The sequence below is a fragment of the Tinamus guttatus genome, unplaced genomic scaffold (genome assembly GCF_059628265.1).
Source record: "Tinamus guttatus ecotype Peru unplaced genomic scaffold, ASM5962826v1 Tinamus_guttatus_pri_ptg000051l, whole genome shotgun sequence".
Taxonomy (NCBI): Eukaryota; Metazoa; Chordata; class Aves; order Tinamiformes; family Tinamidae; genus Tinamus; species Tinamus guttatus.
The window spans coordinates 1,384,152-1,409,840 of NW_028288585.1; the positions used below are offsets into that span (position 1 = coordinate 1,384,152).

The following is a 25,689-nucleotide window of genomic DNA, read 5'->3' on the forward strand; positions in this document are numbered from 1 at the left end:
ATTAATACTGGCCCAGATGTTGAAAGATTTCAAGCTAATAAATGCTAATTTATTCAAATATATGTATTGTATTCCTTTAAATCAATACTTATTACTCAACATTATTTCTAGATCCTATCAGGGCAGAGCAGCAGAGTTTCAAGATTCTTTTTAATTTAATTTCAAAACAATCCCAAATCTTGAAAAACAAAGATTTTTGAGGGAAAACTGCAGCAGGTACAAAAATGAGTTTCAAATTATAAACTTAGATCTTTTGTTATGAAGGACTCCATGATTTCCTACATTATTTATGTAAATTTCTTTCTTCAAAAAATCAGTAATTTCCTACTCCTGCACATCACTTAATTCCTTAAATTCCTTTAAAGTATTTCAGGGGATATAATAATTACTTCAGCAAAATAACTCCATTCCATCCTTTTTTGCCTGAATCTCCTTTTCATCTTCCATATTTTGCTTTCAGCTCCAGTATATTCTTTTTCTCTGTTCATCAAAGAGTTGGTATAAATGCAGAGAAATCAAATCCAACCAAATCTAAATAGAAACCATTCGAATAATTCAGAAGCTTAAATTCATTGCTGATGTCCTCTTACTATGTTGGAACAAATACAGAAAACTTTTCCCATAACTCTCTTCAATGCTATTCAGACACTGTTTTTATAAAGCATTTTGTTAAGAACCCCAGTGGCTAAACTAAACAGTCATATCCACGGATTACATCTGCACATGGAAAATGAACTTTCTGAGGAAAAGCCACAGAAATCCATATCACTTCTATTTTGCTTTGCAGCATTAAATATTGCTTTGTGAGAATGTGTGTATGAAGGATGGTGACATTTTCATGTTGGTAATGATGGTTTGCCAGCTGTGTGCTCTCTGCTGCACTCTCTTATAGACAGACAGCTACTTGTTTCACACAGTCGTCCAAATTAAAAGCATGAGAAAAAAAATGAAATGGAGTTGAATGGAAAATATTCTGCTTTTGCTAACATGAGATCATTACAAGAGTACATGGAAATTTAAATTTACCAGTTATGGATCAGATACTGTGCCCTTTGGCATTGACATAAAATACATACACTCTCACTCTATCTTTTCTTTTCTAAGGATTTCTCAGGGTTTCTTTCTCCCTTTTATTTTCCCCCAGAATCAATCAGAAAAGGCATATTTACAAAGGAAAGAAGCAAATCTTATCTACACTACACTTGATCTTCAAAACCCACTTGGATGCAATCGGGTGCTCTAGGTGCTCTAGGAGACCCTGTGTGTGCAGGGGGGTTGGACTAGATGATCTCTAGAGGTCCCTTCTGACCTTAACAATTCTATGATCTGTGGATGGTTCTTTGATGATGTAAGTAAATTATTTTCAATTTTTCATGATTCCTATTATGTTGCATAGGACGAACGATGATAGTTGTTAATTTATAATGTTCCACATTTAGCACGTAGGTGATACAGGTGCACTGCATCTCTGGCCAGGTCCCTGCTGGCACGAGAGACCTTGTCCACCGGTGAAGATCCACATGCTTGCTGCCCAGAAGTGCAGTGACCACGGACACACAGATTTCCCCATGACGCCCAGGTTTGGCTTGACAGGCCCTGACCAGCTGGCAGATGGGTGCCTCTGCCACTCCACGGGCATAACAGGTACCATGAGATGAGAGCTTTTACCCTGGTTGACCATCTCTCACACTCTCACTCACTCCCATCCAAGCGCTGTGGATATTCCCCTACTTTCCGGATCTTTCCTCCAGCCAAGATCTTATTTATTTATTTATTTATTTATTTTACCCCTTTCTTCCTTCTGAAAGTACTTCCTCCTTTTGGAGAGCCTGTTCCTTTTCAGCACTGTTTCTTCCTTCTGGAATCTCAGTCCTGTGGTTCTTGCAATCTAAATAGTCTCTGTGCAGGAGCACAACCAGTGATAAGCCTCCTACTTGGTGGTCCTGACCGGTGCCTCTTTCTTAACTGCAAAATTTAGGATGTGCCACTTTTGTTTAGTCCAGATGCTATCAAAATTTACAATCAGTTCCCACCAGTTGCAGCTATCAAGTAGCAGGCTTGAGAGTTCAAAAGTTCAGTCTGGGACATTCACCCACATATACAAAATTGCTGCATGTCAGCATTCACAACTTCAGCTATTTTTCACCTATAACAGTCATATAAAGATTTATGGTAATTTGTAATTGTCAGTTATCTATATAATTTAACTATATAGTTAAATTGAAATACAGCTGAAAACCATAAGAATAATCTCTTATTACACCTCCTGCACAGCATTTTGGCAATTTAATCTATTGAACACTAATTAAAAAAAGGTTTTCTATTAATGGATAAATATTAATAAATGGATTACTGCATTCTACTTAGGTTGGAGAACTAAATGTTCTAAGTTTCAAGAAAAATGTGGAAGAGATGAGCCTAGCTCTGAGTTTTACTCACAAATCTGACCTAAATGTTAAATAATAAACATAACTGTTTATCTGGTTCATCTCATTAATCTTCCTCATTTTTAATGGCATGTGTTTAAATCCTTAAACCCTATTCCTTCTCATCTTTCTTCACACACAATGTCTTTTCCAGTTGTCTGTCTATTCAAATGCCAGAGATTCTTTCAGTTTTTGCTCTACTCTTTTGAAATAAGATTTAGTAGAGTTAATTTTCTGTGAATAATGAAAAAATTAGCATTCGCATTAGCAACCTTAGTTGCTTGTGTAGAGGGTAACGTAAGCATATTGTAGAACTCTATCCTGAGCATAGCAGTGTGCTTCAAAGGCTGGTTTCTACAGAAGAGTACCAGTAATAACTCAAGTGGTACTGCTGCGCAAGTTAACTGTTCATACCCTGCACTCCTACAGGTTGGTGAAAACACAAAATACCTACAGCTCCTCCTGGCAGTCCGCTGGGTCCAACAGGTCCTGGAGGTCCTGGCAGTCCCTGTGAGATGATACAATATACACCTGAGACAAAAGTCCCTGTAGCACTTCAGTACAAAGCCTTCTAATAAACACATACGCACATATAAATGCACACATAAAGTTCTGCTCAGTTAATTTTGCTCCCTTAATCTTCCAAGGATTAGTCCCATAAATCTCCACATAAAAGGCACTATCTGAGAAGGACCTAAGGGGGCTGCATCTGTTCAGCTTGTGACTTCTTTTTGATGAGCTAAGAGACTTGGCTACTATTCCACTACTTCTCAGTATTTGCAGGGATGAGCTGAAACCGAAGTTAATGACTGGGGTTGGAAGTACTGCCCAGGATAGGTACCTGAAGAAGGTACCTATTCACCCCCATATGGATCATCACAGACATGAATAGTTTTAAATGGTTACTTTTTTAGTTTCCTTTTCTACCTTTACTTGATAGAATTAAAGAGATCATCTGAACTCCTGATGAACAAATGGTGCTTCAGTTCAGAGGAATAAACCGTTTTCTTCAAATCAAAGCAGTGACTATTTTAAAATTGGCAGTTTCACAGGATTAAAAATAAGAAATGCTCATGTACCTGCACTGATTACTCCTTGTCTCACTAATGGAAAAAGCAGATAAACTAAGCTATCAGTGCATTTGTGACTGAAAAATGGGTGCTCATATTTTTAAGTGCTCAAATAAAATTTGAAATATGAAGAAATTTTCCTTATTGATGCTGAAATCAACAATAAGTTTATGAACTAGGAGTAAAATTGCTATGATATTTGCACAAAGCGTTGGCATAAATTTTTGTAGTCTCTGCCCTTTACTAATAGCTAAAGTGTTGTTAGCATTAAGGGTCATATTGTATTACAACAAATGAAGACGACTGTAATTAATCCCGCCAAAATATCTTTCACCTACCTTTGATCCTGGACTTCCCATGAAACCAGGTGGTCCAGGGTCTCCTGCTTCACCCTAAAGATATTGTTTGAGAAAAAAATCCAAACTTACTGTCAAATCTCCCACTACAGCTATGCCAACTAGCTATGAATAGAATGTGTAAATCTCGAAAATACCTTATTTCCTTTCAACCCCTGCACTCCTGCTTCTCCCTGAAAATAGAAGATATGACCATAAGAAATTGAAACTTAAAGTAAGATCAACTAAGACCTTAATTCACTACCTTAAAATGCTACCATATAGCTCACAAATTTAACAAATTTTGAAAAAAAATTTAAAAATGCTGATGCCTTGTGGAAAAATTGAAATGCATTAATCTTCCAAAATAATTATCAGCTTTTCCCTAGTGTCTCCCAGAAAATTTGCATGAAAATGAAATATATTTGGTTAAGAGCTTCTCCAGTCAAAACCTTATTCTTCCCCAATAAATCACTATTCTATTGATATACAGCATTCATCTCCAAAACAACATATTACTACAGTATGTCTTGTTTTGGATATTACAACATGATTATCACAAGTATCTAAGCAACCTTCATTTGTGTGTTAAACAACATTAATAGCTTCTGTCATATCGCACAAGAGAGGACAATAGTTAATTAAAAACAAGCAACATAAGTAAACTGTGTGTTCTGAAAATATCCCCAAAATAAAGAAAAATTATGCACACGAAAAGAAAAATGGCTATAAGAAAATTGCCCGTGAATTCTTTTTGGAGCTTCCCAATAAAGTGGATGTATTATCTGTTGCATGTTTGAACTGTTATATCCCCATGTTAAATGCTACATTGTGAAAACTGACAGAACAGCTAAAATAGCATGGTTCATTCCACATAAAATTCTGTGAAATAAATGAAAGACAGAAAGAACTATCAAGAAAAAAAAAAGTTATTTAGTCATTGGCTCAACTCAGTTCAGGGACAAGAGGCAAGCTATCTGTCCCAACAGAAATGCTGACGAAGATGACACTGTGCTGCATCTCAGTGCATCTCTCATTTTTATTTATAACCTATTGAATTTGATGTACGTATAAGAAGGAGACAAAAAATAAGTTAACCTATATAACCACTGAACGTAATGGAAGTATTAAAAAAAAAGGAAGATCACAGCAATCACAACATGAATACAGTATGAAAATCAGATCAAACATAGATTATTCACATCATCCATTCAAACCTTAACTATACTTACTGGATCTCCCTTTTCCCCTTTTTCAGAAGGCTCTCCCTATGGAAACATCCAGAAGACGTTAACACTCACTGTGCTATTTCAGATGATAAAGAGTACATCTGGCATCTCTGGTTTTAGTGAACAACTTTTGAAATAACTGGTTTTACACTTAAATAAAACATAAATGTGTGGACTATAAAAATTCATTTGAGGGATAATGTTAATTTAATTAGAAGACTATGAATTGAGGGAGAAAAAAGAGTTCTGCCATGCTTCGACTATAAATTGAGTGACAATGAGTTTAAGCATGTAAAAAAATGATGAATTCTTAAACAGAAGTGCTTTATATTAACTGAATAGAGAAAGTTTATTATTGTATGAAAACTATTTGTATGCAAAGGCATGACCAAAGAGACCAGTTGGAAGTCTAACACAGCTAAGCAGCAAAAATGTCTGCTATTCCATAGGGAATTGGGCATGTCACATCTTTCCAGAAAAAGGCAATAAATTTCTCTGCCCCAGTAGCATCTTCCCTTCCCACCCCTCCTTTATCTTGCTGAAGAAAGTCAAGCTGAAAGTAAAAGAACCAACAAAGTATATTTATACATTTTAATATTTTAAAGAAACATATCTTTTTATATAAATATTGATGATCATCCTTTATATTTTCTGAAATGTGAAAGGTGCCTAAATCATCAGGCATAAACACATAAAAATATAATCTTAAATTGGCATCCACTAAACATCTGAACATATGTTAAGTTAAGGACTTGTGTGAGCTGTTGGAACTGTGAAAAGTTGTCACAGAAATACCCTCTGAAGATTGAGCTTCAGTAGATTACTGAGGACATTCAGAGCCCTACAACTTTTCGTGTATCCACATTTTTTTTTTCTTGACCCTGCGTTTATTTGCCAAGATTTGATTCATAATCAGTCCATTCAGCCATTTTCTAGTACCACATGCAAATGCAGAAAAAAGAATTACTTTACCTTTTCTCCCTTTTCACCAGTTATTCCCGTTTCTCCTTTTTGACCCTTTGAACAAAGAAATAATAATTAAAACTTTTTTTTTTATTATTCTAACAAATGGAAAGAAACTGTGTTGGACTGTGTAAGGCACAAAACCTTAAATTTTATTGCAATGGAAATTTGGGATTTGAACATCTCCAAATTAATTTAAATTACTGTTTTCATCAGAAGACCTACAGGCTTCTCAATAAAAAAAATGTTGGCAATCTTCTCACATATTTGGGAGGGCTTGCCTCTTTTCTTCTAAATTTAAAAGGCATCCAATTGTCAAAAATTCATTCCAGTCTTTAAACAGGGCAGATGCCTATAAACAACACGCTGCCAAAAGGTCTGGATTCAGAATTTGACCTATTTTTGACCTAATTTGACCTAATTTTTCCTATTTTTATAGGCTGATTGTAAATATGTTTTGTATAACATTCCCATTGTACAGAAAAACTACTTCAAGCATTCATGATTTACTATTAAAAATATATTTTTTAATTTCAAGTTTTCCAAAGACCTTTCCCCCCTCACTGGTAGCCCATCCCAAATAACTTGTGCCCAGTCAGCGTCACAGAAACTGCACATGATTTTCCCTGAACTCTCCCTTTCCGGCGAGCACACATAGAGAAAACACACTCACATGCAGTGCCTGCAGGCTGGCACGAGTTGGGTACTGGACTACATAGATCAAAGAGCCAGTTACCTATAAACTGCTTTTTCTTCAAAGAACTATCACAAAGACGGCAGAGACAGGCTATGGAAGTGCTTTGAAACTTCTCCGAATTTCATCAAAACTACTTACAACATCTCCCTTCTGGCCTTTAATTCCAGGTGTGCCTAGTAATCCTAGTTGTTTTGTGTCACTCTGGGAAGAAACAGTGTACGAAAGATCAGAAAACAAAACATAACATCTTACGCATACTATGTAGTTAGCATAACAATTTCATGTAGTTTACCAGTGTCTAAACTCAGAAAACTTAATTTACTATTAGAAAGTGATATTGAATTCCTCTGAGATACAGAAAAATAATGTATTGCAGCAACAATTTGTCATATTCCACTCACACTACTGAGAACTAAAACAATTCAACTATAGCAGCGAGACAGAAAGAGACGTAATGAGCATAATCAAGAGGCTCCTCAGAGAAATTTAAGGAAGAGGGGTTCAGGTTTTAATCTTGCTTAGATTCCACTGCACTGCATCTACTTACTCTTCTGTATAAGGTAAACACACAGTAAAATATAAAGCAAAAGGTTTCTTTTGCACAGATACAGACTCAGCATAACACTGAGGGGAACATTTTCTTCTAATAACAACAGAAAAAGAAACGACAAAAATTAGTTCAAGCAGCCAATGGCCTTGTAAAATGACCTTGAGCCTGGCCCCAAAGATTCTGACTCCTAGAACATTTGCCACTGGCCTAAATGGGAATATTAAGCAAGTCAAATTACCTTGCCCTGCTACAGTTTCCACATCTGTAAAATGTAATGCTGAATGAAAGTGAACTTAAACTCAGTTAATATTAAAAAAGGCATAACTGCTCATAACCTAAATAAAATTCCTAAATATTTTATAAATGTAAGATATCCTTCTTCAGTTTTTAGGGGGCCATAACACAATTACAACTAATTGTCAAGATCAGCTCAAGATATACAGGCAAATGCGCAGTGAAGGGAACATGGATACCGCTTTGTAAGAATCAACTACCACTTAATAGACGTCTGCAACCATATGATAAGTATAATCTAAGTTCTGATTTATTCTGTTGAGCTGTGCATTTACTTTGCCTATATGAAAAATATAACCCATGGATAAATAATCCGTGACCAATAACTATTTTTATAGATCATTCATCTTTATGAAAAAAGTAAGAAAAAATATGCCAAAAAAAATGTGCTAGGAAAGTAATATTTGATTATTCAAGAACCAACTCATAATTTTGAAAAGTTTCCTGAACAGTTTGTGATGTAGGTTCTATTGTTTTGTTTTTTGTGGTTTAATTTATATTTTGAAGTGTTGGGGACTAATTTACATTAAGTAGATTTTACTAAAGTTGCCTAATGTATGTATATGTATGTATGTTAAGATGATAAGTAAAAGATTTGTCCTCAAGAATTCAAGCACAAGAGAGGCCTTGAAAGCATAGGCAAAGGGTGGCAACACAGGTTCCAGAGTTTATAAAAAAACAAATCAGGAGTTGTCCTAAAAGAATGTAACCAGGAGTGCAGGACAGACCAGTTTTTTAGCATAACAAAGAGAACAAAATTAATGTATTCAGTGCATGCAAGGCATCTTATTTGTGGTGAAAACACAAAAGACATAACAAGAAGGATTACAAAAACAGTCACATGCCATGACAGAAAAGAGATGTTACTAAATAATGGTGTGTTTACGGGTCATTTCTTAGTGACTCCATGCCTTTCTTGGTAGCAGTTTTGTCAGAATTCCAAGAAATACCCCTATAAACAAGCCCCACAAGTATCCTCAGGGAAATCTGATATTAACATCTCTACAGCAAAGAAGATATGGTCATGGTTTAAAGACTTAAAAAAAAAAACTAAAAAAAAAAAGCCAAAAAAAGACTCTGTGAGATACTTGAACATGTGCATTAAATGTTGGAAAACTACAGAACCATACCCTGTGCTGTAAGGAATCTTAAAAAAATCGCTCAGAATATCACAGAAATATCATCTTACAAGTGTTTTTAATCTTGAAGCACATTGCAAATTACATACTGGAAAATGAAAGATTTCTGGTACCACCAGGGTGCAGTGAAAAAAATAAGCACTCCTCCTACTACAAAACAGTGTGAAAAAAAAAGAGAAATTTACTGATGCATGCATCTGTCTTGACAAAAAAAAGGTTTTGTGGCAAAGCAGAGAGCCTCTCTTATCTAGAGAGGTTCCCATTCCCCTCATTACCTGCACATAACCTAATTCCTATGCTGCAGCAATTTCAGGTTTTAAGTTGACTTTAGTGAGATTGAAACATGCCATTCCAGAAAATCTGGGAAAATCCTTCTTAAAACCTGCTGCTTGAATAGTAAGCCACTGCTTACACAACTTTTACACTTCCTGTTGAACAGTTACTTGCTAATGACCAAGTCATTAAAAACTTCAATGTGGACATCTGAAGGAAGGAAAAAGTTGGTGAGCAGCAAAGGATGTAAAAATGATTAATTTATAGAAACAGAACAGTTGGTCTGTATTTTGTCAGCAGATGATTAGTTAGGAAATCTAAGACACTGTCAGATTTCTTAGAGCCTTACAAGTAAAGTGATTCTTAGAGACAGATGCTTGTCAGAAGATCACTTGTTTGTATTTCTTGTTGCTGACCTAAACTTTCAAGGGTTAACCTTTAACTAGAGAGGAAAAAGATTAATAGCTCAGATGTCTGGAATGAGTTACAATAATTATGATATATTAAAAGAAAAACAGATTTGTAGCAATGAAACCTGGTCTTGGCAAGAAAAAAGAAACTAAGAATACAGCAGAAGGCACAAATAGAAAACATATAAAACTTCAACACATACATGTGAAAAGGCACACCAAACACAGGAACCTCTGGGGAGGAAAATGTCCCTGCCCAGGACACCTTACCAATCTAGGCTTAATTCCTGGCACGGCTAATGCACAAGCAATGCATGCCCTAAGGTGATACACTGATTTGGTGTATCAGAAATATCAGGGAAATCATTTCAGTGATAAAAGCAACTTGAAGACATGTTTGATGGTAACTGGACTCCAAAATCCCTTCAAAAAAGAGATTTTAATACTCATTGGGGTGTCATGCAAGAAAAATGGCCTGAATTCACCTGCTCTCTATAGTTACGCATTTCAATGCTAAAGAGATGTCAAATGTTCACCAGTATTTACCTGTGTGATGCAAAGCATGAAACACACAGTAATCTTTGTATTAGGCAAATATTCCTGTTTAATTGGTCTTTAAATGAAGCACAATTTTCTATTCAGATCCCTTCTTTTTCTTAACTTATTTCAGTATCAATTAAGAAACTAGGGAAATCTCTGAATCAGTGTGCCTTACAATGGCAGACATTACAATGATCTGAATGAGCAATTTGCAAAACCAGTGGTAAGAATTTAAAGGAGAGTATGGCAATGCTGTCACATAGAAGTGTGCAGGATGTTACAGAATTAAGATAGTATTTACATTAGTTCATAATTTAAGTGTAAGGACAATTCTTATAAATGCTAGGGGATCTTTTTATCTTCTACCTTCTTGTCTTTCTATACTATTCTCAGGATCATGACAAGTTAGGCCAGAAAGAAGAAACACCAAGTGTGCTTTAGGAAGATTGAATTTAGAAAAGGCAAGCCAGTATCTTACACCAACAGCAAGGTGGCCCAACATTTTTGAGATTGGGAAGGCAAGAACATGGGAGTAGATGTGTGAGGGAAGTAACACAAATAGCGGTAGGTGTGGGGCCTAGTCGTGGCCTGGGCCTAAATCAGGATGCAAAAAGAGGGTAGGGAAGGGCCTACCTTTTGGATGGATGAAAAACTTGCTATATGGTTTGTAGGGATTGAAATTGTAGCCATTCCTACCTTAGATACTTCTTAAACATAAGCATACACACGCATACACCAAATCAAATGTCCATACCTCATTATAATGCTTGTTCAAGGACTCCAGAAATCCTGTTAGCCCAGAAGGACCCTATATTGAAAAACATGTAGCAAAAGGTCATTTTAATTTAAATAATGCTTATGTCTACTTACTTGTATTCTAAAACACTAGTTTTGTAAAGGGTTTTAGATTGTTATTTGATCATATACTTTTTTTTTTTTTTTTTTTTTGTAAATGCATTATATATGTATTTCTGGGCACAGAGGAGAAGCACAGCCAGTTTCAAAATCCCTGGGCTTATAAAACAGGGAGCAACTTCTCTCAAAGTGAGTCAGTCAGGCAGAGAAAGCAAAAATGAAATTTATATTGAATGAATGCATTCTGGTATGAATGGAGTCTGTGTTTTGCAGTATCTTAGAACTTCTTTCCACAAATGAAAGCACTAGTTTTAAAGTAGAAGCAGCTACTCATGCAAGCAAACAGTTAGATTTTAACTTAGAGTATAGAAAGTGAAATTGAGGAATGTCATAAATCTTTGAAAGACTGACTTTACGTTTTCTATTTGTCATACCATGAAGAATTTTGGTAAAGGGGAACAAACGTCCTACTAAAAGCTGCGCTTAGAAAGGACCTAGATTAAAAAACACATATATTTGGGCAAAATAAAACATGCTTAGACATATTCTTCACTAAATCAGGCCCTCAATGAGATTTTTTAAGTATTGTAAATCAGGACAGAAGACAAAAAGTTCAGTAAATTATGATGAAGTTCAGATTAATTTAAAAATTAGCATAGTATCTCCCTGAAAGAGGAAATTTGCACATTATGCAATAAGAACTACAGACACTCTTGATCACTCTGAGAAACTACATTAATAAAATAAAAATACACTGAGTTAAGTGACCTGGTCTGAATGAGCTGCACTTAACAGAGGTAGAGCACAGAGGCAGCTCTCCTCTTTTTCTAGAGGTCTTTACACTTACAGATTATTTACTGCACTTTGCAGCCTTTGTATTAGTAAGAAAAGTGTAGCCAGCAAATATGGTCCCTACAGATTGCTGTATGAAGCTGAATTCTCTTTGGCTTGGAACATGGGTTGATCCTCAAACTGAGTTCATTTATTAGCCAGACGTTCTATGGTTCAAAGAGCCTGTAACCAAAGATACCCTCAGGCAATACCTTCTTCATGAGGTGCTGTATTGGGAAAGCACAATCATACCACACCAACAGCTAATGAGAAACCTCCAATTTTTCAGGCAGCACTTCAGGTCACTAAATTCTTCCTTTTGAACAAATACCAAACTGATAGCTAAGTACAGTGGGAATGTCTTTCTGGAGAGGTTATCTTGGAATAAAACATCAAGAGGAGTCTCCAAACATTTCTGGTTACTTAAAGTCTTTTTGATATAACGAATAATGTTGAAGTATCTGGCTGAACTTTATTTAGAAATACTATATTCTCTCTATGTAAATATTTCCTTTGTAATTTTAACTAAACATTTTCATATCAAGTAGTAAAAGTTTGGGTGGAGACATTGTTACTTTAAACAGTTACTCCTGAAGTGAAATTTTGCACATGTAAATGTCAGTAATGAGACAAACTTCGTTATTTTATCACACATTTTCATTTTGCATGTCTTTGTTAAGGATGTTACACTTTTATACATATACTTACTATAGAAATATTTTAATATTATCCATCACAGCAGGAAAGCATCTTTTTACCCTTTCTGAATAATAATCTATGGGAAATTTCTTCCATGCTAACAGACTTGTAAGACTATTACAAAGATCAAGGAAGGAAAACAATGTCTCACCCATGATAGAAAGAGGTCAGCATGAAAATACAATTGTTTTCAACCGGGTTAGCCTTCAAAGTAGATTTTTTCAGAACTAGAACTACTTTCTAATTCAACGTAGTGGCACACCAAGACTCCAAAGCATTCCTAAAATAATTCAGAAGCCTTTTAACCATTATTTCATCTAAGAAAAGTGCCGAAATACCACCTATTTATCTGGCTAAATGTAAGCTAAATAACCAATCACTCTATTTTTCAAAGGAGGTAAAGGATTTACTACTTCGGAGATGCCACTATATGAAACATCACACAACTCAGGAAAATAGAAAATTAAGGGAACAATTCAGCTACAATAGTTTTGTCATAGACATTGTTCTTCATATCTGAGAATACATATCTGAGTTTTGATATGTAAGGAGGATGCTGTTGGTGAGCTGAATGTGACAGACAATATTTGTTAGTTAAGTGATGCTTTCGCATCATGTCACCAGTTGTTAAGATCATAAAGATGTAGTGAAGGAGTTGGGAAAGCAGTGTGATCCAGCTCTGAGAAAATAATATGTTTCATGAGGAAGAGAACTCTGAAATCATCTGGAAAGAAATGATACTGCTATCACGATGAAACTGAAACAACTGATTTCACAAAACCATCATTCCCATCGGGGCGTAGATAGGCAATGGTTTGCAAACCACCACTTTTATGCAACGAAGATTATGCCTTATAGATATTATAATTGATACAGAAATTTAAACACATTATTGAGTGAACAATTAGTAAGAAGAAGACACATGACTGAGCAAGAGGCATGTTGTTGTCTGAACGCTAAAATATGGTAAAGTAATGGATTCTCACAGCAACAACTCATGAAGATTGAAAAGGGCCTTTCATTCGTGCAACTATTTTGCAGAATTTCTCTTAGCACAGAACTACAGTACTCAACCTTGTGTGTTGAGAGGAGGGGGTAGGAGAAACAGTAGATCATTTCAAAACAGGTAGTTTGCTCTTTTCTAGCTCACTGTTTGGGGGGAAAAAAAGCTCCATTTTTCAACATGCAGAATTCCCACATATCTGACCAGGAGTCACAAGTTCTGCCTCCTAAATCCAAGTAGATTACTCTGATGAGCCAGTAGATTGCTCTGATGAACTGCTATTAAAAGCTTCAGAATTGCCTCAATTTAAGCAATTGTACGAAGAGGATGCTGCTAATTCAGTGATTTTGTCTGCATGATGAAATGAGAGAGCTACCATGAGGATGTACATCCTGAAGGTAGTATTATTTGGCTCCTATGCAATCACATTTTGAAGTCCTCTGAGAAGGCATTTAAATGGCAAAAGGGCATGTTTTGCATGCTGACACCACAGCCTTCTCCTGCAAGATCCATCTATTCTGCAAGAGGACACAGAATGGCAAGCACACAATTTCCCCTCAGACGCAGAGCATCGTTCCTCAAAATCCCAATGCTGCTCCTTATCAGAAAAGCTATTGCCTTAAGCTACAATACTTTTTAAAAGATGGGAAACAGGACCATGGTTTTGATTAATCAAAGAACATGTTGCTCCCTGAGTGAAATATTTTTAACTCTGAGGAAGCTAACTAGTGAAAAGAGGGCAATAACCAACTCCGCATGCAGTTTGAAGGTGTATAAATCTAGAAAGCTGGTAAAACCAAACGAAAGGAAATGAGCAGAAGTTATTAAAAATGATAGATAATGATAGATCTTACAGTCATAAGATTGGGCAGAACATCTCTGCATCGTAACAACAAGGTGTTGTGAGATATAAAAAAGAAATCCCAAACACCTCAATCAGTAGCTTTGCAGAACTACGAAATATTAACCCCCTGCATTTACTGTGATTATGTTGGTGAAAGAAAGACTGTGGTGCTTCAACAGGAGAGGCCTGAAGATTTGGAAGTCAGAAGAAGAGCCTGCAACTAACTTTATACAGGCCTCAAAACTGAGGGCCCGGCGACAGAGCAGGATGAGGAATTTGCCTCTTCCTGCTTATAATAGCATAAACTGCATAAAATATTAGAGCTGCCTCACACTCTCTCTTTGTTTTCCAATATAGGTAGGCACACAAAGCAATATTTTTTTTCTATTCATTTTATTTTGGAAGTGATTTGTCACTTTGTATTTACACTGAAAAATATGATAAATATAGCCATCATATTTTGACTGTGATGCTCACTCAGCTATGATTTCTAAAGCTAATGGCAGGATTTTTCCTCTGATATCTGCATTAAAAAAATGACAATCCAGAACTGGGACTGAGCCATAATGCTGCTGCATGCTTATTAGATGTCTCAACTTTAAAGCTGTTACAGTCTAGCAAGAATGCTGTAATGCTGCAAGCATTAAAAATATGAATTTATCTTCCCTTCTCATTTGCCAGCCTGTCATTCTTTTTCCTAGTTTTTCACAAATAAAACTGCTGCAACAACACAACCCAGGAATGATGGTATGCTGTATCTCAACCAACCCTGACCTTTCAGATAGTATTTGTACATCAAATAAATCATTTACGACAAAATGGAAAGCTGCCATGTCTCAGTTTTGTAAAACTGACATAAGCTCAGAGAGCCCCAGAACTGTCTTGCAAATAAGGCAGGCAAGTGTGACTTGGAGCATCTGAGCTGCATTCATGGCTATGCCATGGGCTTCCTATTACCAGAGGTAAATCATCTCTGTTTTCATCTTTCCATCTTCAAAAATGGACAGAATCTTCCCTACTTTAATAGACTGCATCTTTTCAGCATTCATTCAAGTATTTGGTTTCTGCATTGCTGAGCCCCTTTGTTAAGCCTATAAAAAAATAGTGTTCAATCACAGAAAATACTTTTATTCTGGAGTGCTTTCTAAATTTTGATTTCTTTCTTCCCTTCTCACTATTTCTTTCTGCTAATATGTCTGCATAATAGACTCTCAGGCCTCTAAAGATGAAAAATAAGTAGTACTAGTGGTTTGCAAGAGTGGGAGCAATGAGATTAACAGGAGTTGAAGAATTATTGTCAAGGCAATTTCTGTCTTTTGAATGAGAATTTTGCACATCTGCCACTTTGGACATTTTTCAAACTTGCTCCTTTGCATATACCAATCAAGAGCTCACTTGAGCAGGGTTTGCTTGTTTTTGGATTGTATATCAAGTTGTGTAATTGAGGGAACTGAAGCGCAGAGACAGCATAGTTGTATGAATAAGGAAAAGAACTGAAAATGTGTCCTGATCTGTTTTCCAGAAAACAAACAGGTTTCAGATGCTATTTCTGTTAAACAGACAGGAATAGAAATACAGGTGCTTAAGAGGAAAGAGCTACAAACTGTGTAATTACTGTATTTTACAATATATTTTTCTCTCCTAACTTCTCATATCTCATCTGCATTTCTGTGAAGGTGAGATTGGTGAAAAGTCAGTCCTCACAGTCTATGCAATAAAACGTGTAGCAACTAAATTGTATTGTTTCACCAACAGGCCGTCTCTGAGAACACAGCACTGGAAGAAAAGCTGCATGCAATCACTTTGTTCACCTTCTTCAGATCCCCGCCTATCATTAAGATGGTTTTTTTTTGATTACTGTAATGCAAAAATAAACCATGAAATTCATCAGTGAGGACCTATGATATGGTGTAACTATTCCAAAAAACAAATGGAAAAAAACATGAAGGCATGAGGACTGCCACAATAGCATACATTAAATAAATTGCAATTTGATACAGATTATAAAGTCTTACATGCATAGAAACAAACAATATGATCAACTGTTGCCAGCCTCTCTGTCCTACTGCGTAAGCAATATTTTTTTAAAAAGCAACACTAAGCCCTACAATCCCAGAAATGATACTGGCAGTCTTCACATATCATTGCTTTTCTTTTCAGTTTATTGCAATTAACTGATAACATTCATACATTTTCACAATATTGATAGAATGACAGTATTTCCTGAGGCAGAGGAAACAAAATCCCAAGGCAAACTACTGGCTACTTAAGATAACTGGCTGGTGCTGCTGACATACATAGTGAATTACAACAGTCCAGAAGTATATGGAATTGAATGGAGAAATTCAAGTAGTCTGGAAACATGAACAAAGATGAAACTCTATTTAGCTAATCTTCCAAGAAAGAATGCTAGCTGAAGACAAAGAGATAAAAACTGGACCCTTGCAAAGAGAAATAATGAACTGAACACTGGTGAATCATTTCTTCACATAGAATATCTGGTACTTCATATCGTTGATAAATCAAACTTCCATGGAGACAGAAAATATGAAAAGGGCTACAGTAAATGTGGAATAAATCTTTTCTGGTTGCAAGCAATAAGCTGGAATGTGTTGGTAGAGAACAAAAGAGAATAACAGTTTTAAGAGGATGAATAATTTTGATTGTGGTACACTAACCTGTGATTCAGGGGATCCAAAGTTTATTTCCCTACAGTTCCACAGATAGCTTCCTGACCAACCTAATACTTGGCCAACACATATAGTTACCTTAAAAAACCTTAAAAACCAGTGATGACAGTATTCTGCTGCACAGTAATATTGAGCAGAGTTCATACCCTGTCTCACCCCAAACAACACTATTATGTTGGCAGAAGTCTGTAGCACAACTCCAGCTTGGCACTCTCTCTATTTTTTAAACAATCTGGTGTTCCACCATAATAAACATGAATTATTGAGAAGTGGAATTCCTCCAGACATCACGATTTTGGTGGAGACACAGAAAACAGAGAGAGAGCAGATGAAATTAACCTTTTTCTTCTATCCTCTAGTCTACCTAGAGGGTAAGTACACTCTAGATACCTCATAGAAATATCCTGCTGCTGGTTAGCGTGAAAATAAACAAGTATTGTGTGCAAGCAAAAGCAAAAAGAAAATACTTTGAGCCTTAAATAGATTTTGTTAGTTCTGTGCTGTGTTCTGCAGTGTTGCATTTCACTATCAATAATGCCCACAAACAACAACACAATGCAGAAAGCCATGCCAGACACCATGCAGATGGAAGCTATTTCCTAAGCAAGCGACAACCTACAAGAGCTTCTCATCTTAGCAGAGTTCTAAATGTAAACAGACCGGCACTTGGTAAACGTTCAGGAATTCTACAGTCCTAGGCCAGAGAAGGATTTCATCTAAGTGATGATCTGTGATCTGGGCTAACAGCAATAAAAATACTAAATTCAGACCCCAGACCTTTCCTATAAAATTGTTTTTAAACTAAAAAAAGTACATAGGACAAGAAAGACATTACATTTATTCAAAAAAATAGAAAAAGAAAAAAAAAGAAAAAAGCTATGCTTTGCTGGCAACCCCTTCTGTGTTGCTAAGACCTGTAGCTATTTGCATTAGCAGCTATTGCAGAAGAAAGCTACCAGCTCAGTTCTGCAACAAGATCAAAATGCAAGTGCTTGTAACCTCATATCAGCATCTTTGACTGTATTTCTTTTTGTTGCATAAAAAAGTATTTTGATTTTGATGAAGAATCACACAGATGGGGCTAACAGTATGTGAAAGAGATCTATATGAAAGAGGTCTTAACTTCTTAGGTTAAGCAGAACAAAAACAAAGCAGAATATGCTAGCAAAAATGTATAAAATGTATTTGAAGACTACAGGAATTTTGATTTAAAAACTAGAACATTCAGTATCCTTCTGAGCAGTAAGGAATAATTTATATTTGGTTATATGTATGTACATATGTATATATTTCTGTTAATAAAAATTAACAGAACCTTCAAGCTGTTGTCTAGACTCTTTAAAGGGGAAAGGGATCAAAAAGCACTAGAGGGAGCTGCTGTTCTACTTAAACCACCTGGATTCCTGGTTTTTCAGCATAAATTGCTATGCACCCAAGTGTGGCAAGTGTTAGCAGCACATCTCAGCTCTCTAGTACTGAAATAATAGAACAACACTCAAAAGCAACATCAGGCAGCAAGGACCAAAAGCATGAGCTCTGAACCAGAAGGGTATAGCAGAACATTTTAAAGTTGTACAGTGTATAATAAACATTAAAAAGAACTCAAAGTTGTTCATGATCATCCAGGGAAAACTGGCGGGAATATTTGTATAATACATCAGTAAAAATCCTCACTGACTCCTGTCTTTTGTGGGCACAGAACTTGCTTCAGAGGGAAAAAATGATTCAACATAATTAATTCCTGGAAGAAGATTCATAGAAAGTACCACTTTAATGAAATTATTTCATGCAATAGATCTACACTTTTACACTGACATAGGTTCTTAACCAAAGATGTGCTGATAATGCTAAAGGAATAGGAATTCACTACAAACAATGAATTTTATTGAAAAAAAATATGATCACAAATTAAGTTAGAAAAGAAAAATGCTGAGCCACTAATATCAGGTTAGAAAAGCCTGACTAGAGGCAGATGAGGATATAGACAAAATCTTAATTGTTGCTGACTTGCATCCCTGCCTCAAAAATGTAAATAATAATAATAATAATAATAACTTTCCAAAACTCACACTCCTGTCTAGAGTTCAATTTGACTGTGTGCCCTTTTGGTTGTTCAGAAAGTGGTTTCATAAACTTTCCCCAACCTCTGTGTTTTTTTTGGACTGGCTTTTATATGAAATCCCAAGAGCCAAAACAACTAGCTTCACTAGGTTCTTCCTCAGGGAGGCAGAACTTTCCTTTTCAAAGTTTCTCCTATCATTGCTGAGCAGTTGGCTGCTTTCCTAGTATATAAATTAACTACATCTTTATTAATTTCAAACACTCAGTTTGCTATAGCTCAGGGTGCTATAGCTACCTTAATAATTAATGATTAATCCTCTATCTTCTCCAAAACAAATTTCTTATTTTTCTGAAACGGTAATCAAATATCTTCTTGCAGAGTCTATTTTTTACATGTTAAGTGAATCAGCTATGCATTTTGCAATCTATCTATGCCAATTATATGATAGCAACCACCCCACAGGTGTGATAATTTTTGTTGCATTTGAGAAAGTCAAGGCCAAAATAAAAGCTGACAATATATCCATGAGCATGAGGGAGCTGGCAATACCTACTATTAGAAGAGAATGATAACTGGAATGGCAATATAGGAGAATTTAATAAGGTTTGAGACTTAAAAAAGACAGAAGGGATGACAAATCATGTTAAAGTCTTGTCAGTATGTACAAGCTGTAGCACTTTTACTATGGGGATGCCGCCAGTGCACATTAATGTCCATTACTGCTTACTGTATGTTTGGCATATGTGTTACCTCCTTGGTTTTGGAAGACGAATACAAAATGTTGGTGTAGGCGTATCCAAAATAAGCATTGTATCAGAATAGTTATTTCAGAGAAAAATACCTCTCAACAAGATTTCAGTCATGACTGTACTTCTAGACTGTACCCATATGGAATTCATCATATGGATGCCATTATACTGACAAAGTCGAGCTTTGCATTGTGGTAAAAAAATCTGAATTAGGTTTCAGTAATAAAAGCACAATTTCTGCTTTCTGGCATGTCTGTGAAAGATCATGCACCTTCACACGCCTGCCTGCCAGCAAAGCCCTAATGGCAGGATTCTATAGTGAGAAACAGCTTCATAATGGTTCACATGGAATTAAGTTGTTTAGGGTCTAACCTTGACTTTGCTATAGCTCATCTCTTTTTGTTTTAACAATCATTTTTAGTATTTGCACTAAGAAAGATTCTGCATTGCTCTTTCCCTTTGTTTGGATTCCTGCAGTTCACGCTTCAGAGTGAGGATTCCCCAAGCTATACAGAAGACTCAAATACATAAGGCCTCAATATGGCTTATGTAGGAAAAGAGGGAGGGATTTTAAACTACTTTTCTTTATGCAGGAGAAATGGAAAAGAACATCAGCTTCCTTAAGGAATATATTTTTAAAAACATTTCACAAGGATATAAGGAAGAAACACAATTTATAGAATTATAAAATTTGTGCTATTTTATTTTCAGATAATTATAAATGAGATCCTTTTATTCCTTCTAATGAAATACTTCTTTCTATTCATGCTGCAGTCCACTATTCTCTTCTCTAGAAACAAGACTAAAAGTTTCCAGTGAGGCTGAAGTAGATCAGTAAGGATATTACACACATCCTAATGGCCTATTTCAGGTAAGCAGAAAAAGGAATCACAAAACCTGTACTGGAACAACTGGAAAGAATGCGAAGCAGCAAAAGTTGCCGTAACCCACAAGCAAATAGCTCTTTTGTGTTTCTGCATGACAGCATTTTTAAAATACAATATATAAGGAATGGTACAATTATGATCAATTTTTCTTCTATCAAAGGCTGCATTCATTCAAGGCCTAAATTGTCCAGACCCATGCCTGATTTGAAATTTGAAATCGTGTATCCCATAAAAGAAATCTCCAAATCCAAAAGCTCTTAGATGTGAACTAAAACCTTCAGTGCTTCATTAAAAATCCTTTCATAGAGTTTTATATTTCTTAATCTTCTAATTCTTCATAAATTTATTTGATCTACAGCTGAGTGCTCATTCCAATGCTCGGTATAATCCTCCCTACCATTCAGACAGTTGGCACATGCTTCATATGGTCCTTCATCTTTCAAATTACCCCTCAGAGACAGAAATTATCCCATCTTAAACAGAGCATCATGCAATTTGTAAACCGAATGAATGCACAGTATTGGCACTGAACATATATGGATAGTCTTTCTTTGAAATACCAGACAATTTGTTTCTTCCACTGCAGTTTTCATCTTGCTCTTTCTGTCCTTTAATCCTATATAGTCTCTTATTTATATCCTGCATAGTCTCTTATTTGTGGTCCCAGTTCTTTTACCTTTGCTGTAGCAGAAGGCTGGGAATGGTTGCTGTTTTATGCAGTGGAGTGAACACAAGTCAATTGTTTTCAAGTGTAATTATTATTAGGTAACCTAATATAAATGCTAATAAAATTCATTGTCTTAGGTTCAAGTGAAAACTTCCCTTTGCCTTGCTAGGTACTCACAGGAGGTCCTGGTGGTCCTGGTTTTCCAGGGGGTCCTGGTTTGCCTCGTCGACCCTGGAAACCAAAAGAAAAACAGATGTTTATAAAAATAAAAGCTAATGACTGATTTGTAATAAGAACTTTGTTTAAAAGGAAGACTTATTGTTGTTTTTATAAGCAAAAGAAAAAAATCAACTACTTTCCAAAACGAATACTTTATTCCAGTTACTGCAACAGTATTTTAATTCTACTACTTTTAGGGCTGTTTTTAATAATTACAACAAGCCGTATATTTGCATCACTGTAACATTGATTGTTATGGTTTCAAACCGTGTCTCAAAGTGAATGCATATTGATCGGGCTGTAACATACAGAACATTTTGATGATATCTAATGAAATTACATGTGAATGTCCTTTATTCTAAATAATCTTCATTGCCAAAATGAGATATGAAGCACATTTTTAGAAACAATAGCTGAGAACAACTATTATCTAGGCACCATGGTAAAATAAGTACTATATCCATAAAGATTAAATTTTGCCCTTGCATATGATAAAGCTAAATTAATAAAATGCATTACAGGGAAGCCTAGTGAAACTTGGCTTATAAAGTTAAAAAAATATATATGCTGGCTGCCAGCTCACATCCCCTTGTTTAAGCCTACCTCTGTATATTATTAAATGGCCATCGTACACCAACCACAGAAGTACTGTAAGGAGCACAGAGGGGAAATCCAGCCTCGGTCTTTACAGGGGAGAAAATGTAGAGATTTTCTAATCTCTAGAAAACCATTCTTGCTCTGCTTTTTAGTGATCTTAAGCTATATTCTATATAAACAACATGACAAAACTAAGGTTGAAAAATCCCTCCTGCTCATTCCCTGTAGCAACCTCTTGCCTATGTTTCAGGAGCCTCATGAGAAGAAGGAGATGGGGATTTGAAGCCTTTCCAGACAAAGGAAGAACCCAGCTAGGTGTGCAGGGGCACATTGCCACCACTGGAAGGTCCACAGTTGGACAGTGTGTTTTAAGGCCATAAAAAAAAAAAAAAAACCTCAGCATATTTGGAGTGCCAAATTCCTGGGTCTTAGCTAGCTGAGACACATGTTATGTGCTTAATCCTGCTGGTGGCTGCACATGCGGAGCTATAAGTGGGGCACCATGGGGCAAGCTTTCAGCAGCAACCCACAGGGCCCAGTGCCTACGCGTGGGTGAAGGCCGCGCTGCCCCTCAGCGCATGCCCTCGTGCTTGGCCATGGCTTGCCCTTCACGGCATGGAGAGTGCTGTCCCCGCTGCCTGGGATCAGTCCCATCAGGGAAGCACTTGGGGCCAGGGATAGCCACTGGGGAAGAAAAGTTGTTTTTATCTTTGATGGGCTCCTCCATTCAGTTTGCAGCATAACTTCACTGGGAGAGGCATGAGGAAAGAGGGTCTGCTGTTGGCCAGCAGTGCTGCCAAAACAAACACTTGTGAAACTTCAGGATACGCTGCTTTGGGCCTTTTTTCTTCGTGCCAAATTCCTACTTAGATTATAATTCCCCAAGTTGAGATGTGCCTCTCTGGACTGATCTCCAGTCCAGAAACCCAGGTGGAGATCAAAGCTTCCCAGGTTGTTTTAAAAGCAGTAAACTTGCATCAGGAGCTATGAAGAACAGCCTGATATTTAATGATCTAAGTAATAAATATAAATTGTTTCATACTTTTTAAATAGTGCCCATGAGTTATCATGAGCTGTACTGTTGACTTTTTGAAACATCTTCCTTTTCCTGTTTGGATTTATTTAAAGTATACTGAGGATGACACTTAAAATCACAACAGTCTAAACAAAGTATCAAGGAAGTGTCAAGGGAAAGATGGGAGGGCTTTGACAGGCAGACACAACTGCGAACGAGGTGTTAATTACACAGGAAAACAAGGAATATGTTTGGAAGGCGATTTTTTTCCTTTACAAGATGAGCTATGATGTGATTTATGACATTTCACAAAGTGAAAACTGAGCAGATGATTAACTTTCTGGAAATCGGAAGCAAAACAAAAATATTTTTGTGTAGTTGTTTTTGCTCTGTCATTGGTTAATCACTAGAACACTTACCCAGCGAGGCATAAAATAAGCACTTTCCCTACCTTTTATTCAATGAGTACATTATTAGACAGTAGAGAACATGCTATATGTACAAGAAATCTGTCACACAGATCTCAGAATCACACAGAAATCTGTATATTTACAGGAGCAAAAGTGAATGAAAATACCACCGTAAGGGAAAAGTTCTAAGAATTCAAGTAATATGTTTCTATAATGTGTTTCTATTATATATCCTTTATTTTCCTTCTACATTTTTGGCCAATGTAGAATTAGAATAAAACATTTACTTTACTGATTCATCACCACAAACATACTTTTACAAACACGAAAATTTTTGATTGAGCTATTTTGCAATGCGCAGATAATGTCGGGGCTATTAGCCCTTTTCTCCATTAGCCCCATCTAACTACCTAGCTTTAAAAAACAACTGTATTATGGTCAATGCAGTGATCATTATAGACTTGGAAAAATAAGTAAAATGTTTTTCTGAAATGAAGCATCAGCTTTTTCTAGCGGAACGAAACTCAGGGAAGGAAGGAAGGAAGCAAGGAAATGAGGAACCAAGGAAGGAAATCTCCAAGCCCTTCCTAGTTCATAGAGTGGGTTTAGCCAGGAGCCACAGCTCCAGTCTCCTTTCTACAGGTGAGTATTAGCTGCGCTCCTCATGGCTCCGCAGTGCCTGGGGCTGGCAGCTGGCCCAGGAGGCCAAAGAAGCCCTGTTCTGTTGCTCCTTTGCAAGCAGAAGTGCACAGATTACAATAAACAAAAAAATGTGGTCTGTTGACCAGACCACATTTTGGGTGACACACTACCTAAAAATGATAAATTTAAAGAGAATTTAATTACTTTTATTTATCTGAGTTCACTGGGCAAATAAAACATCTCAAAAACATAAATATAAAAATAAATATTCTGGATGCTATGCACTTTTTTAATCTAAATAAACATGCAATACCACCTAATCTGACTTAAACTAAAAAAGTAGTGCCAATAAATTTTCTGAGACTATTTAGAACTGTAGTATCTAAAGAAAATAAAAATATAACAGCTGCTGACATTTCCTTTGTGCTGCATACATTTTTGTTGGACAAAACTAATTTAATGGTAGGCTACATTCCTTTTATTCTTGGGACAAACTTCAGCCCTCACACACATGTAAATGATTCAAATAATAACTGCTTCATCAGAGGCAAATAGGACAAAATAATAAATTAAGATAAAGGATCCAGCAATCCCCAGCTGAGCGCCCAGCTGAAGTATGCAGACAACTGAACTTTGGTTCCCCTCTTGCTCACTCACTTTGCTAATCAAAAAGACTTGACAAATTTTACCTCAAACTAGATGGAAAATTCTTCAGGAAAGAGACTCTGTGCATCCTACTATATGTTTGAACTCTGATTCTGCCTACAGCCTGGGAGTCCTACCACAGGCCTTAATAAATAGTGAAAGAAGTGCTGTAACTTTCTACTGTATCGCACTGCATCTATCTATTCACATATTGCTAAGGACAGAGAAGTAAGATTACTCTTAGCATCTACAATAAACTGGGATTATTTTAATAGAGTTATACACAGGAACTCTGACATATTTGTGAAAGGCAATTAACAATTTAAAGAGCCCATATGAGTATGAAGGAAAAAAACTCTTAAAATATCTATGTGAATTTTCAAGGGAAATAACTAATTAGCAGTTTCTGAAACACATCATCATATTTCAAAACAGGAACCAGCATACTAGAGAAAGTAGGAAGTTGGGTTTAAAGTCTTAAGTACTCTAGGTACTAAACAAGATAAATGATGCTAATGTCAACTTGTTTGCCAAGCTAAACTAGGATTCTCTCTAATAAACTTCAAAAAATAGATTGGCAGAGTGACAAATACACCCCTAAAAGGAACAAAGCGGAAAGCAAAGACTCATGTCTCAGTGTCCAATCCTCCAGACCTGGGATCAGCCCGCTAGGCACCTAAAAACACAACCATGCAAGCACCATTCTGAGTAATTGCAAAATTATTTCTTGACATGCCCAGAGCTGCCACTGTGGAGCCTGGCACTCCTCAGTGTCCACGCTAACTCAGAAGACACAAATACACACCCGGGACTTTCCTTTGCCTTAGCCTTTTGAGCCAACTGACCCAATGGACATTCTCTGAATATGCCTAACCCATATAAATAGAACGGATCTCTACACATAACATAAAATATTTTCTTTCACTAACACTGGGAAAAAAAGGCATG

At 36.3% G+C, this 25,689-nt stretch overlaps 1 protein-coding gene across 1 annotated transcript in view; it reads right to left on the bottom strand.

Annotated features, from left to right (window-relative positions):
- Positions 1-25,689, bottom strand: part of COL19A1 (collagen type XIX alpha 1 chain) — a 179,007-nt gene that overhangs the window by 42,113 nt on the left and 111,205 nt on the right. The window contains exons 15-22 of the mRNA XM_088539915.1: positions 21,391-21,444; positions 10,681-10,734; positions 6,859-6,921; positions 6,033-6,077; positions 5,064-5,099; positions 3,990-4,025; positions 3,835-3,888; positions 2,881-2,934 (exon numbers count right to left, since the gene is read on the bottom strand). Of these exons, the coding sequence (XP_088396041.1) occupies positions 2,881-2,934; positions 3,835-3,888; positions 3,990-4,025; positions 5,064-5,099; positions 6,033-6,077; positions 6,859-6,921; positions 10,681-10,734; positions 21,391-21,444 (396 nt within the window). The remainder of the gene's footprint in view (positions 1-2,880; positions 2,935-3,834; positions 3,889-3,989; positions 4,026-5,063; positions 5,100-6,032; positions 6,078-6,858; positions 6,922-10,680; positions 10,735-21,390; positions 21,445-25,689) is intronic.